Raw genomic sequence first — 16,259 nt, 5'->3', positions numbered from 1 at the left:
ATTCTTACAAAAACAATAGGGTTCCCTGCTCCGCTGGGAGCAGGCGAACGGCCATGCCTTGCATTGGCCGCCCGCTTGCTTCCGCGGGCTTGGAACCCTAATTATACTCATAACAGTATACTGCCATGATCTTCTGAATGGCTTGGACTTGTATAGCGCTTTATCAAATCCATCGACTCCGAAGTGCTTTACGCTACAATCAGTCATCCACCCATTCACCCATACCACTGATGGTGGTAAGCTACACTGTCACAAGCCACAGCTACCCTGGGGCAGACTGACAGTGAGGCTGCCATTACATTGGTGCCACTGGGCCCTCTGTCCACCACAAGTAGGCAAGGCAGGTGAAGTGTCTTGCCCAAGGACACAATGGCAGAGAAGGACAGAGCAGAGGTTTGAACCGGCAACCCCCTGGTTACAGGTGGGTTGTGTTATTCTAGTAGCTGCATTCTGGCACAATCTAAGAGAGTAGGGTGAGGGAGCAGGTGATGAAACAAGGAGCAGGTCAAGGATGTGAAAAATAGTAAGAACAACCATTTTGCAAGTAGTAATGATAACATCTCACTGGGCTGCAGTTGTTGGCGACTAATTGACAAACAGCATTCGTGAAGTAGACTACAAAATGTCTGCAGGGATCCATAAGTTTCCTTCCTTTCTCAGTCACAGAGGCTCACAGTTTTGTTGCTTGGATTTTTAAAATGTTAACAAAACAAAAGACCTGCACAACAAATTCTCTGAAAATAGTGACAGAGTTGTTGCAGGCATGTCAAACTCATCTCAATGTAGTGTCTATAACTCCAGAGCACTGGAGCTGTATTTAGACACCTGCTTTTCAGCTCTCGTATGACAGAAAACATCAGAGGCTAAAGCCATGAATGTCCACGTTTGAAAACCATGCAGATGATAAATGAAATTGATTAAAAAGCTGATTTAAATTTGCCTATCTTCATTTCATAATTGCACTCCAGTAAATTAAATCATAAATGCGGGGTTGAATGCCTTCCCATGGGCTCACCACCTATGGGAAGGGCCAAAGGGGTCGGGTGCAATGTGGGATGGGTAGTGGCCGAAGGCGGGGACCTTGGCGGTCTGATCCTCGACAACAGAAGCTGGCTCTCGGGACATGGAATGTCACCTCTCTGGTGGGGAAGGAGCCTGAGCTGGTGTGTGAGGTTGAGAGGTTCCGGCTAGAAATAGTCGGGCTCACCTCGACGCATGGCTCTGGCTCTGGAACCAGTCTCCTTGAGAGGGGTTGGACTTTTTCACTCTGGAGTTGTCCCCGGTGAGAGACACCGAGCAGGAGTGGGCATACTTGTTGCCCCCCATCTTGGTGCCTGTACTTTGGAGTTTACCCAGGTGAACGAGAGGGTAGCCTCCCTCTGCCTACGTGTGGGGGGACGGGTCCTGACTGTTGTTTGCATTTATGCGCTCAACAGTAGTTCAGATTACCCACCCTTTTTGGAGTCCCTGGAGGGGTTACTGGAGAGTGCCCCTCCTGGGGACTCTCTTGTTCTGCTGGGGGACTTCAACGCTCACGTGGGCAATGACAGTGAGACCTGGAGGGGTGTGGTTGGGAGGAACGGCCCCCCTGATCTGAACCCGAGCGGTGTTCTNTTGTTGGACTTCTGTGCTCGTCATGGATTGTCCATAACGAACACCATGTTCAAGCATAAGGGTGTCCATATGTGCTCTTGGCACCAGGACACTCTAGGTCACAGTTCAATGATCGACTTTGTTGTCGTTTCATCTGATCTGCGGCCGCATGTCTTGGACACTCGGGTGAAGAGAGGGGCGGAGCTGTCAACTGACCACTACCTGGTGGTGAGTTGGCTCCGTTGGTGGGGGAGGATGCCGGTCAGACCTGGCAGGCCCAAACGTTTTGTGAGGGTCTGTTGGGAACGTCTGGCAGAGTCTCCTGTTAGGCGGAGCTTGAACTCCCACCTCCAGGAGAACTTCGAACATGTTCTGGGGGAGGTGGGGGACATTGACTCCGAGTGGGCCATGTTTCATGACTCGATTCTTGAGGTGGTTTATCGGAGCTGTGGCCTCAAGGTAGTTGCTGCCTATCACGGTGGCAACCCTCAAACCCGCTGGTGGACACCGGCGGTGAAGGATGCTGTCAGGCTGAAGAAGGAGTCTTATCGGGCCTTCTTGGCCTGTGGGACTCCAGAAGCAGCTGACGGGTACTGCCAGTGGCATGCAGCTCGGGTGGTTGTTGAGGCAAAAACATGTGCATGGGAGGAGTTCGGAGAGGCCACGGAGAAAGACTTCAGCACGGCTTCAAGGCGATTCTGGTCCACCATACGGCGTCTCAGGAGGGGAAAGCGGTGCAGCACCAACACTGTTTATAGTGGGGATTGTGTGCTGCTGACCTCAACTCGGGATGTCTTGGGTCGGTGGGCGGAATACTTCGAAGGCCTCCTCAATCCCACCAGCACGTCTTCTATTGAGGACGCGGAGCCTGGGAGCTTTGGGTCAGGCTCGCCAATCTCCAGTGCTGAGGTCACCGAGGTGGTTAAAAAGCTCCTCGGTGGGAAAGCTCCGGGGGTGGATGAGATTCGCCTGGAGTTCCTTAAGGCTCTGGATGTTGTAGGGTATGGAGGACCGAAAGCGACATAATCAAAAATCAAAGCACAAATATATATATTTTGCTTTTGCCTTTTCCTTACACATGCATTTCATCAAGTTATGTTTATATTTTGCTTTTGCTTTTTCCTTATACATTTCCTCCTCCTCTTTAATTACCGTGTAAATTTCTGCCTTAGTATGCAAATGACGAGGCTATCTTCTTGGTCCAGCTCCTCTCCTACTGGTCAATAAGCAGGAAGGAGCAGGATCCATGTGCAGATCCCTTGTTCATGCCTGCGCTCTCGGCTGTTTCAGGAGAACGCCTCATTTGAGAGGAAGTGAAGTCTAGCAGAGATGTCTCAGACAGCTGCAGAAGAGTTAAGGCACGTTGCTAGCTTAGCTGACGGCAATACAGTCAGTGATGACTATTTATTGTTTCAATTTCCAAACCCCCAGAGCACAGAGAAGACACGCTTTAATACTGCTCACACCCGTGCACACATTATCAATAATAAGTTGCCACCAAAAAAAAAGGTTACATTCTAATATTTCGTTGGACCACCTCTAGCTTTGAATATGGCACGCATTCGCTGTGGCATTGTTTTGATAAGCTTCTGCAGTGTCACAAGATTTATTTCCATCCAGTGTTGCATTCATTTTTTTCCAAGATCTTGCATTGATGATGGCAGAGTGTGACTGCTGCACAAAGCCTTCTCCAGCACATCCCAAAGATTCTCAATGGGATTAAGGTCTGGACTCTGTGGTGGCCAATCCATGTGTGAAAATGATGTCTCATGCTCCCTGAACAACTCTTTCACAATTTGAGCCTGATGAATCCTGGCATTGTCATCTTGGAATATGCCCGTACCATCAGGGAAGAAAAACATCCATTGATGGAATAACCTGCTCATTCAGTATATTCAGGTAGTCAGCTGACCTCATTCTTTGAGCTCATACTGTTGCTGAACCTAGACCTGACAAACTGCAGCAACCCCAGATCATAGCACTGCCCCCACAGGCTTGTACAGTAGGCACTAGGCATGATGAGTGCAACACTTCACCTGCCTCTCTTCTTACCCTGATGCACCCATCACTCTGGAACAGGGTAAATCTGGACCCATCAGAGCACATGACATTCTTCCATTGCTCCAGAGTCCAATCTTTATGCTCCGCAGCAAACTTCTTAAGACTACACAGCTGTTCAGTCCCAATCCCTTGAGTTCTCTTTGCATTGTACGTGTGGAAATGCTCTTACTTTCACTATTAAATGTAGCACGGAGTTCTACTGTTGTTTTTCTTTGATTTGATTTCACCAAACGTTTAAGTAATCACCAATCACGATCATTCTGGATTTTTTTGCAGCCACATTTCTTCCTCACAGACGATGGGACTCCACTATCCTTCCAGTTTTTAATAATGCGTTGGACAGTTCTTAATCCAATTTTGGTAGTTTCATCAATCTTCTTAGCTGTTTTCTCTGCTTGAGGCATGCCAATTATTTGACCCTTCTCAAACAGGCATCTTTTTCACGACCACAGGATGTGTCTTTAAACATGGTTGTTTAAGAAATGAGAAGCAACTCATTGCACCAGTTGGGGTTAAATAACTTGTTGCCAGCTGAAACATAATTGCCCATGCAGTAATTATCCAATAGGAGGCTCATACCTGTTTGTTTTGTTAAATCCAAGTGGCAACATTTGTTTGGCCAGGCTGTGTAGATCACCCCACTTTTCTCAGAAGACTTGTGAAACCCAAAGAACTAGTGCACTTGCTACATCCACTTCCCAAAAAGCTGGGTTTTGTTTTTGTTGCGGAAGGCCATTTTAAGCCACAGTGTGAAAATGACCTCAATCTTGCAGCAGTGCAAAGCGAAAACAACTTAACATTAGATTACAGAAGTGGCAAAAGCAAAACCTGTCTGGGCACTTAAACTAGTTTCAGTTCTGAGTGAGGGACAAACGGGAACTGTATTGAACCAATCTTATCCCACACACAAGAAGAAGCCTGTCCAGTGTGCAAAGTTACAGTTAAAGTTACAGAGAAGATTACCGAAGGGGTTGGTTGGTTTGCGATGTACATCCAAAGTTAACATTGTGAGACAAACGTGTTTGTTTCTCCTGGATACGAGACCACAATCCCAGTGTCATTTTATAATAAACATCTCTCTGACCAGCCAGTTCATTTATTCACTCAGTGAACACCTCCATATTGAAGGTGCTGCAGGAAAGAGCGTCCCATTTGTTGGATATGTTGAGATAATCTTTACCTTTCCACCAGAATTCCTGGGAAGTGATTTTACAGTTCAAACACTTGCACTTGTTGTTCCAGATGTTAGACCCGGATTCCCAACTTCTCTTTTAATTGGAATGAATACAATTGAAGTTCTCTATGATCAGTTTCGTAGTAATAATTTCCCTGCCTTTCAGCCTAGTTCTTATGGTTACAGAGCTGTGCTGCAGACCCTTCAGTTGACACATCAATTTTGGAGAGTCACCATTACCTCCAGAATGGAAGGAACAGATCAGTGCGAAACTGAATGCAATGCCAGAAGTATTCTCCCACCATGATTTGAATTTTGGTTGTACAAGCCATGTAACACATCACATCAATCTTCACGATAACACACCCTTTAAACATCGAGCTAGATAAATACACCCACAAGATACAGAAGCTGTCCAGAAGCATCTGCAGGAACTTATAGACTCTGGGGTTATCAGGGAGTCAGCGTCTCCATTTTCATCCCCAATTGTGGTTGTCAAGAAGAACAGCAACATCAGACTCTGCATTGATTATCAAAAACTTAATTTGGAAACAATAAAAGACAAAATGGAGTTTTCCATGCTTGACCTTAAATCAGGATACTATCAGATTGAAATGCACGAAGAAGATAAGGCCAAAACTGCCTTTGTTACTCCACTTGGCTTCTGGGAGTTTAACAGGATGCCTCAGGGGCTGACTAACGTGCCATCAACCTTCCAGCATTTAATAGAAAAGTGTATGGGAAGTCTCCATCTTAGAGAAGTCCTTGTCTTCATAGACGATTTGATCATCTTCTCCAACACATAAAAGCCGCTTCCTGGGAGTCCTTAACAGACTAAAAGAGTATGGATTGAAAGTCTCTCGAGACAAGTGTAAATTCTTTCAAACCTCTGTTTGTTACCTGGGGCATGTGGTGTCTGAAAGGGAAGTTGACACGGATCCAGAAGGAAGTCACTGCACTGAAATCCTGGCCAATTCCAACTAATAAGAAGACCCTGCAATCAATTCTAGGTTTCACAGGTTACTACCGGTGGTTCATAAAAGGGTATGCCGTCATTGTTAAGCCTCTCAATGACCTAACATGAGGGTATGCCACACCACACCGACCCAGGTCCTGAGGTTCAGACAACCGATGGATGGACCAAAACAAACCTTTGGCATCAGATGGTCAGCAGAGAGTAAGGTGGCCTCTTATTGATAAACTCACCAGAACTCTCAGCCTAGGTTTTCCTGACCCAACTCTACCGTACATATTACACACAGATGCCAGCACCACTAGGCTCGGAGCTGCGCTTTACCAAGAACAAGAGAAGAAATTAAGGGCCATCGCATTTGCCAGCCGTGGATTGGCTCAGAGTGAGAGCCGCTACCCAGTGCACAAACTAGAGTTTTTGGCACTTAAATGGAGTGTGACAGAGAAATTTCAGGATTATCTGTATGGGACCAACTTCACTGTAATCACAGACAGTAATCCTCTCAATTACATCTTGACTTTCGCTGGATAAACTGGATGCCACCAGTCATCGTTGGTTGGCAGCCCTGTCAACTTTCTCATTTAAGTTGCAGTACAGAGCTGGGAGACATAACTTGGATGCTGATGATCTATCACGTTGTCCTCATGAAACTGCACCTGTTGAGTTGATACCAAAAGATCATGAGCTCCTCAGCCAGTTTCCTCAGCAAGATCTGTCTGGTACCAATGACACTGAAATCCCAGTTGATGTTGACGCAATCTGCCAGACCTGTCTTTTTCGAACTCAGGCTGTAACATCTCTCGTCAAGTCCCTCTCCATTATGGCAGCTGCTGCACCTGGCAGCTTGACCAATGACCTTCAGGGACTGCCCATCATCCCTGTGTTGTCTCATCTTGAACTTCAAATTAAGCAACGAGCTGGAAGTCATTTACCAGCTGGAGTCGGGGGAGAAGGTTTCGCCGACCACCAGAGACAAGGTGCCTGAGCTTCCACTTCTTCTGAGGGAACTTACCAACTTGGAAATTGCACATGGTGTTCTTTATCGGAGACGCTGTGACAATTATCAACTTTTCTACCAACTTGTCCTACCAGAAGAACCATGGTTCTCCAGAGCCTGCATGTTGATTGCGGTCATATAGGAATCAAGCGGATTTTAAATGTGGCTCTGACCCAGTTTAACTGGCCCAGAATGGCTGCTGATGTGTAGTCATGTACGTCGCAAGGCATTGCCTGAGAAAGCTGCTCCTTTAGTCAGCATCCAAACATCCCATCCTTTTTAACTTCTTTGCATGGATTTTCTCAGTCTAGAGCCCAACACTAGTAGTACCAAGGATATTCTGGTTTTGACTGACCTTTTTACTAAGTTCGCTGTTGCCATTCCAACATCCAATCAGAAGGCACAAACTGTAGTAAGGTGTCTCTGGGACCATTTCATAGTTTATTATGGAATCCCTGAATGAATACATACTGACCAAGGCCCAGATTTTGAGTCTAAACTGATCCGCAAATTGTGTACTGTGGCCAAAATCCAAAAGTGTCGAACAACCCCTTATCATCCTAGGGGAAATCCTGTCAAGCAATTTAACTGGACGTTACTGAATATGCCTGGAACTTTGGACACAAACAGAAGTCAAACCAGAAGGAGTACATGAAATCGTTGGTTCAAGCCTATAAATGCACGAGAAACTAAGTTACAGGATTTACGCCTTACAAACTGATGTTTAGGAGATCCCCGTGTCTGCCTGTTGATTTAGTCTTTGGGTTACCATGAAGAGAAGCAACAACCACACTCCCAGTTCATTCAAAATCTGAAGGCAAGGTTGGAGGAAAGTTATATTGCCTCAAGAAATGCTGCCAAAAATGCAAAAAGGAACAATGTCCATTTTGACCGGCCTGTCATGCCGTTGAAACTGGAAGTTGGAGATAGAGTATTGGTGCAAAACGTGTGTATCCGGGGTAAACACAAACTTTGTGACAAATGGGAACAGTCTTCCAGTTTATACAGTAAAGCCAGAAAGCAAAGCTGGGCCTACACGCACACTGCATAGAGATTTCATGTGGATTTCTTCCTGCAGCAGAACTATTCACTGAGACCATTCCATTCATTTGGCAAAGTCGTTGATGGACTTTTCTCTGATCAGGGCTTGTGTTGTTTTTGATTGCCGTATGGCGATAACTACTAAGTGCACTTAACAATAACTGATGAAATAATTTGTACACAATTTGTGGTATTTAGGTTATTTTTGTTGTGTATTTATTTTACACATTTCAGTCATTTTTTCTTAAAATTTAAAACATGGTACCGTCAGGAAAAAAAAAGCTCTAGTCTCTGTGTCATTAATTGCTGTCCTTCAGCTCCAGTACATGAATCTGGTCTTCTGTGTTTTAGCCTCTGTTCATCAGTATAGCAGTGTAAAAGCTAACTGGGTGATACATTGACAAAATTAATTCAAATATGCATCACACTTGAACACTTTAAACTAGACATACTTTGTCCTCTTAAATGGATCAAATATATACTGAGTCTCTAGCTTTGGTACGTGTTATGGCTAGACTGAGAAAAAAACTGATATAAATATATTTATATAATGACAGACCTAAAGTTGCGATTTTGCTCCTTTTAAGCATTAGCAGCTGTTATGGCTCTACACACTTGATCTTAGCTGATTTAAGCAGGAAAATGCTATGATCGGACATGAAGATCTTGTAAAAAGACCTGTATTAATTAGTTGGGAGTCTCTGACATGAACCAAAGCCACATAAAACAGAGTTCAGCTTCTTTTAAATGGCTTCCTCTGTCTCAATAGCTTTGGGACTTACGGCATCCACCCTTGCCCTCTCCCATCACTGTTCAGACTCTGTTCAGACTCTTGCTTTGTCAGCAGAACTCACAACAACAAACACAGCAACCTTTTGTGCAGTTCCTCTCATGCACAACTATATATATATATATATATATATATATACATACACACACATATAAACAGTCACAATACATAGCAGTGATTCCCACCCTCCTCTTCATTCTCCTCCTGGTTAAGCTGAATAGACACACACCTTCACACTCTCACACTGACTGTGTTGTGTTTGCAGAGAGTTCATTGTAGCTCATAGCGGACCTTGGAGACTACAGTGGATCTCTGTGTAGAAACGCCAACTATTAGCCCACAGACACACTGCTGGTGTGTGTGTGTGTGTGTGTGTGTGTAATAGGCAGCAGTTGCTGTAACCAAGAGGGTCAAACACATACACTGGTTTAGGATCTGCAGTGAGAACATCACATTAGTGAGAACGAAACCAGGACAAATGGGAAAAGTTTGTGCGCATGTGTGTGTGTGTGTGCTCAGTCACCTCTTTGGCTCTCTGCACAGCATCACTGGGAGGGTTTCGGATCTGTGGGGTGGACTTGGTGTTGATCTTATCATAGAGCTGAAATGAAAGATAGAGATCTGTCAGTGGATCAGTGTAATAGTGAGACCCACTTCTCTGTGATTACATTTTTTTTTGCCTATGGATTATAGGAAAACTTCAAATTAAATTGACTATTACAGAAATAAAGTGTACAGAGTCAAAGTCAAATTTATTTACATAGCACTTTTCAGCAACAAAGCAGTTCAAAGTGTTTTACAACATGAAAACACAAAAATACAAAGTCATCATAAAAACACATCAATATAAAAAGCTAAACTAAACTTATCTAAGACCAGTCAAACTAAGTCATACTAAAGATAATAAGCTAGCATAAGCTAAACTAGGATTTAAAAACCTAAGCTAAACAGTTCAGAAACAAAGCTAAGATAGACTAAACTAAAGGTACCAGAAGGCTAATTAAGAGTACCAAAGCCCAACTAAGGGTTAACATATTTCAATAAAAGGCTAACTAAAGGTGTCAGAAAAAAAAATAAGAGAAAGGGTGCCAACGAAGACATTGAGATTAAGATGAGGAACGCCCACAGATACTGTTCCAGATGCCTCTCTCATCCGGATAGTGATGTAAAGTTTTATTAGCCGGCCTTGGGAGGGAAGCCGGCACAGATCTGCAGTTATCCTGGGGTAGGAGAACTGATGGGTGGAGAGCATCAAATTTACATAAGGTCCAGGAGAATTTTGAGATAGCCAGCCTTCCAAGGCCGACTCAGTGGAGCCAGATTCAGATATCAAAGTTGTTTAGGTCAAGCCAACACCGTCATTTCAAGTTAGCCTTAAGAGTCTCACTGGTACATCTCAATGGCGAATCTAAACAGCCAAATTAAAGTGGTCACTTCCACTGGGCCGAGTCTGTAACTTCTCCAAGGTTGATTCCATCCAGCCAGCGAGTTCTAAGGTCCACAGATGGCCCGCGACTCACAAGAGTCGCGTCCAGTATGCGCCTATGTTCGTAAAGCAACTGAGTCTGAGTGTTGACTGCTCGGCACATTCCTTCACACAGAGCAGGCAGCCTTGACATGGCCCGGACAGCTGCCTGTGTCTTCCAGGAAACCACCAAGTCCAAAATGCAGAAATCATGTTTTCGAAAATCCAATTACGTACATGTTTTCAACATCCTCGACTGACATTCCAAAAAAAGAAAGAAAGAAACAAACAAACAAAAATCTTCCACTTCCCCTAGGAATCCAAGGTGTATCCAGATGGATATGCCCCGTCGGGACAGGAGGGCTATCCTTTGTCCAGTCTTCTCGTCGAGAAAATTTGACCTATTGCATTGAAAAACCAGCTGACCAGATCTCCAAAAAAAGAAAAACAATTAATTATTATTATTTTTTAAATACATCTTAGCAATAGAAACTTTATTGAACCAATTTAGGCCTAAAGTGTCAGAAACAGCTTAATTTTTTTTTTTTTTTTTAAACACAGTCAGTCTTTCTTAAATCTGTTCTGGCACATGTACGCAGCCATTTTCTCAATATGATATGCCTGAAATGCCATGACAGGACACAAATAAATAAAGAAATAAATACAATTTAAAAATCTAAAAATATTTTAGTGTTTGGTGTCAACAAAAGCAGGAATTTCTCAGCATTTAAATAAACTAAATAAGTCAAATATTAATGTGTCTAACAGTTCAGACAGTTAACAGTTCCTGTTTAGTAAATTATTCCCCTTGTCAAGTCAAGTCACATTTATTTATATAGCATAATAATATATTTTTTGTCATAATATTTTTACATTTTGTCTGTGTCTACTGCAGTTAAATCAATATGATAACAGTATGTGTGCTTTCTTGCATGCGTGCTTCAGAAAGAAATTCGGTTTGATTTTACTGATTTTGATGTAGACACAAAAAGCTGACTCAGCGACCACAAAATATTTCGAGATAAAAAGGTTTGGATTGTCAAAGGACACCCAGAATGAACCTTGTACCAAACCACCAATAGAATGACACAAATGTCACATCTGACATTTCATCCACATACAAGCTGAAGATGGTCCTTGGTCCTTGGTTTAACCTTAGTTTCTAATTATTTTTGAAGAAGTGTGACCATAGCCCTGGGAACATGTTTCAGGTGGAGGGTGCTGAGAGCATGTTTGTGGTGGTTTGTATATCAGATTTACAGAATTCAATAACATCAACATATTGGCGTTTAAACACAGAAAGCACTGATGAAACTTGTTTTTATTCGTTTTCTTTAATAAACTAAGTGTAGCATCCTCAGCACCCCCACTTCCCACAGCCTTGAGTGTGACTGAAATTTCTAGGAAAGACTGCCAGTAAAGTTCCACTTTCTCTTATTTATTTTGTCTCTCCTTCCTTCATGTTTGAGGCCTCAGTTACACTCATCGGGTTATTTGTAACACTATTTTAGCATTTTCTGTCTGCTCACACACAGTTTTTAGTGAAAACAAGCAAAACAAACAATGAACAAACAGCAAGAAAAACAAATCCCAGATATTTTTAAAACAACATCTAAATTGAAGATTTATAAAAACTCTGTTTTAAAATCTCAAGTGAATCCATGAGGACTCGTTATGAGGAGCTTTTGAGAAACAATGAAATAGCAGCCTATTTCATTGATGCCCACTATCACTATGTGCCTAAACAACAAAACCACAGTGGAACTGTTTTTATTTATCTTTTTGTCTGCCCTGGTTTATCTTGCTCCTAACGTCATTAAATTTTGATTATGTGTTGAAAAGGTTAATAATGAAATTTTAAGCAGTCTCAAAAACAAACAATCAGATACAAAAGGACTACAACTGTTTGGTAGAATCTAGCTAAGAATGTTCTTTCTCTATACATCATTCTTGCGGATGTTCTCATTTAGCATAGGTATTTTAGGGTTTTTGTTAGAAAGTGTGGACAATGCAGATACTTTCATAAATGGAGAACAAAACTATCCCAAGTAGTTTAGACAGGACCATATACATTCTAGACACGCCTCTAGATACTCAGAACTCATCCAAAGTGTGACCGAACTAAACACCATGGGTATTTCAGAACTTTTTCAAAAATGTGTGGCTGGAAATAAAATATATAAATGGGGAAAATAAATACTCATTAAAAAAAAGCCTATCTAGAGTAGTGGAGACAGGGCTTAAGTGTTGACAGAAAGACACTATGCTGTGTTCTCATCTCTCTGACTGAGGACACAGTCGCTGATAAACAGTTCCAGGCCACAGATCAAAGTGGGCAAATCTGAGCACCTGAAGACAAAACAGGCCTGAAATACAATCAAACAAAGTCTCAATGAAGGCAGCTGTGACAGGACCAGAGTGCAGCTTTTTGAACAAAAGACATACGACTGCTGCAGTCATCATTTAAAACCAAGCAAGTGATGTTTACCAAACAGCTTGTAATTTTTATTGACCTGCAGCAGAGCAGTGTTTGACACAGAGTGCACAGAAGAACAATCAGAGGCAGAAACCCACACGGAAAGACAAACTAACGATTGTACCATACAGTTCAATGAGACTCAAGACTCTTCTGTTTGCCTTGAACAACAACAGCAGCAAAGTTATACAACTAATGTCCATCATCATCATCATCATCATCATCATCATCATCATCATCATCAGGAACAAGCTGGTTATCAAAAAGATCCACCTAAACTTATTGGACAGATTCTATACAACCTTTCACACAAATTTAAAGTTTATTTAGTAACATTTTATTCCATTTATTACCTCTTCCAAAAAGGTTACATTTTTGGCAGTGTTGGTTGTTTTGTTTGTTTATCTATTTCTCAAGATTACTTAAAAACTAATGAACAGATTTAGTTAAAATTTTCAGGAAACGGAGTTATCACAAGACAACTGATTAAATGTTGGTGGTGATCCAGATTGCCATCCAGATTGGACAATTTTTTTAAATTAAACTACAGTAGTTAGTTAGAATTTCTTTTCTTTTGTTTGTTAAATATGAAGTATTTTCAGTAAGTGTAGAGACTAAAGCTGTGTTTAAGATGACTACAAACACTTCATCTTTCTGTCCACGGCAGTCAAATAGATATGAAAGTCGGCACACATCCATTACGCTTCCAGAAAGCACCCGCACTCCAGAAAGTACTGAACCAGTTCTATAACGTAAAACAACTAAATCTGGTGTAGACATGTTTTGTACACAAATTGACAGTTCTTGAACTCCCCAAGGCTCAGGTGTGCTGTTATACAAGTTAATTCTGAGTAAAACAAACAAACAACAGTTCATATCTGCTCTGTTATTTTCTAAAAATGTCTGGAGGAGAAAGCAGCTTTCCCTTGGGCCCACTGACAACTGACACTGATATTTCTGTAATCTGACATAAAAAAAAGGAAAATGGCAGAGAAAGACAGAGATCTGCTGAGAATACAAAATCATCAATCCTCCTGCAGCAGATAATTGGCTCAGAATTGATGATTTTACTTTTCTGAACATAAAAAAGAAAGATGCACAAACTAAAAATTTGACTTTCTCTGCTCCAACACACCTGATTTGAATCAGTGTGTCATTAACAGGCTTCTGCAGAACATGAAGAGGTGGTTTAACCTCTGAATCAGGTGTGTTGGAGCAGGGAAACAAGTAAAACATGCAGGATGGCGGCCCTCGGTTGGAGACCCCTGGCCTAGGCTATGACCATGATTGTGTCAAGGTCATTGAAACAAACTGGCACAGACATGAGACCCATGGTAGTAGTAGCACTCAGGCATGGTTTGATCTTCTAGTGCATAATTGCATTCTGAAGCGGTCAAGAGAGAGGGACACCAGGGCAAGCATATAAAGCATGCTGAAGGTGCAGAAGAACATCTCAGACTTGTGGATAATAGCAAATGAACTTAACTAAAAGATGAGGAGCATCATATTTTTTTCCACAATGAAAAATGTTTTTCCAAGTTTATGTGATCAAAATGCATTTTAATAGGTTGAGCAAGTGGTGAAGAGTATGACGGGGTTGTAATTCAGTGTGAAGGGGGTCCTTAGGACCAATCTGTCAGCAAACAGAGGATATTCCCAATGAAAGTGGTCATAATGTTTTGAAAGATTGCTGTAGAAAATAATGAAAGCAAAAAAAAAATATATAATACATATACTATCTGTAACAGAAATCTCTAAGAGTCTTGAAAAAAGGTTTAAAAAGTTATAAATCACTTTATAAATGACATTAAAATAAACAGAAACGTAAAACTATTCTGCAGACTACAACTACACATACTGTAAAAAAGCATATTTGGTAAAAGCCAACAGTTTATGTGTAGAAATGCAGAATGAAAGTGTTTAAAACTGGCACAGAGAAACATCACAGCCTTTAGACTGAACCTGTATGCTGACAGCCACAAACAACTCTCATTTTAAGATGAAAACCAGACATCTTCATTGCTGATCACTGACATGTAAATTCACACATTATTTACCCATGGGTAACCTACTTCCCTTTCTCAATTAGCTCAGACGAGCCTGAGGAACTGTACAGACTACCACACAAGGAAAAAAAAAACTAAACACATTTGACTAAAGTGCCTCATTATACATGTCACAAAACAAAAACACACAGAAGGTGTTGCACTGACTTCAAATTACCTTGAGGCATCTCTTGACAAAATGCTGTTCCTGTGAATACATCAGTGGAAAAAACCCCCGACGTAAACACACTTGGCTCCAAAATTCAGTGTTTGATAGACAAACACCAGCAGAGTGCAAACAAGTTTTCTAATGCTCCATTTGCTCAGTGTCTGCAGGATCTTAGCACAGTGGAGGCTGAACTGAGTTGAGAGCTCTGTGCCGCCTGTGAGTGGCACAGAGGCCCAACAACAGACACCGTTGTTTCCTTCGAGACTCAGCTCCTCTCATCCGTTCTGTTTTGAACCCTTCTTTTTCCTTTTTTCAGTGTTGGGGAGGGGTGGGAAAGGAAGGCTGAAAAGGAGATATCTGCAGCTTCCACTGAAACTTGGCGGATCCACTTGTCTGCTGCAACTCACTTTAACCTATTCAGCATCCAACACACATGTCCCTTCAACTGACTCTTGTTCAAGGTCCGTCACATTCTCAAATTTCATCCTTGTAGGACTAATTTACTTCATGAAAATAGCACAAAAGAGAAGGACAACCTCACCAACAACCTTGTAGTTTATGATCAAATATCAATACCAAAATGAGATCAGAGAAGAAAGTAATTGTTTATTCACACCATTTCTGTAGGAAACTACTATTATTTATTTGCAGATTCAAGACATAGAACTAAGATTAGAACCTGGGCTGATTTTAGGTCAGAATCAGATTTTGAGTTGCTGTCAACCACCTGAACTAAAGGCATATTCAAACTTGTTTGAAGGTAAAAAGATGTGGGAACCGTGGGCCTCAAGGCCACTTGATGAAGCACATTCTGCAGAAAGAGGTTTTCTGTACATGTGCACTATAAATTAAGCTAGCTGATGTAGGGGAAATGAATTTATACAGTAATTGATTAATCAAAGAGATGATTTAGTAATTAATTAACTAATTGCACTTGTAGGGCACCACTCTATATTTACTGATTCATCTATGTATCAATCCTCACCTATGGTCATGAGGTATGGCTTCATTCAAGGTGGCAAAGTACAACCTTATAAAATCGAGGGAGGAGTGCCAACAATTGAGGGAATTCCACTCAAGCCAAGGTCAAAAGCCAAAATCAAAAACACTGTTGGTTGTGTGTGACCTTTGAGCTTTCAGTCAGCACAACACGACAAACTGTCCACCCACTGTGGTGAGTACACACACGGAGTACCACAGAAACTAACTATTAGTTATCACAGTCCACTGCAGCATCCAGAAACATAACTAACATTATTTAAAACAAAGAAAGACGTACATAAACTCTGCCAAAATGCTGATAAGTTCTAATATTAAGAGAGTTAATTTGAAAAAAACTGAAAACAATCATTCAATAAAGATTGTATTAGATCCAGAAATGACAGACTTAGGTTTCTATTGAATTTTATTAAACCATTTATTTGTGTGTAAGTGGAAATGCCTAACTAGTTTTGAGACATGTAACTGAGAAGCAG

The 16,259-nt window shown here is 41.8% G+C and overlaps 1 protein-coding gene across 12 annotated transcripts in view; it reads right to left on the bottom strand.

The window, feature by feature from the left end:
* caska (calcium/calmodulin-dependent serine protein kinase a) overlaps positions 1-16,259 on the bottom strand; it is a 253,773-nt gene that overhangs the window by 60,684 nt on the left and 176,830 nt on the right. For all 12 annotated transcript variants that reach the window (XM_017429054.3, XM_025008787.2, XM_017429055.3 and 9 more), the window contains one exon: positions 9,153-9,230. In XM_017429054.3, coding sequence (XP_017284543.1) covers positions 9,153-9,230 — 78 coding nt within the window. The remainder of the gene's footprint in view (positions 1-9,152; positions 9,231-16,259) is intronic.

This window comes from Kryptolebias marmoratus, linkage group LG6 (assembly GCF_001649575.2).
Source record: "Kryptolebias marmoratus isolate JLee-2015 linkage group LG6, ASM164957v2, whole genome shotgun sequence".
NCBI lineage: Eukaryota > Metazoa > Chordata > Actinopteri > Cyprinodontiformes > Rivulidae > Kryptolebias > Kryptolebias marmoratus.
This window is presented reverse-complemented; position numbering and strand designations above follow the sequence as displayed.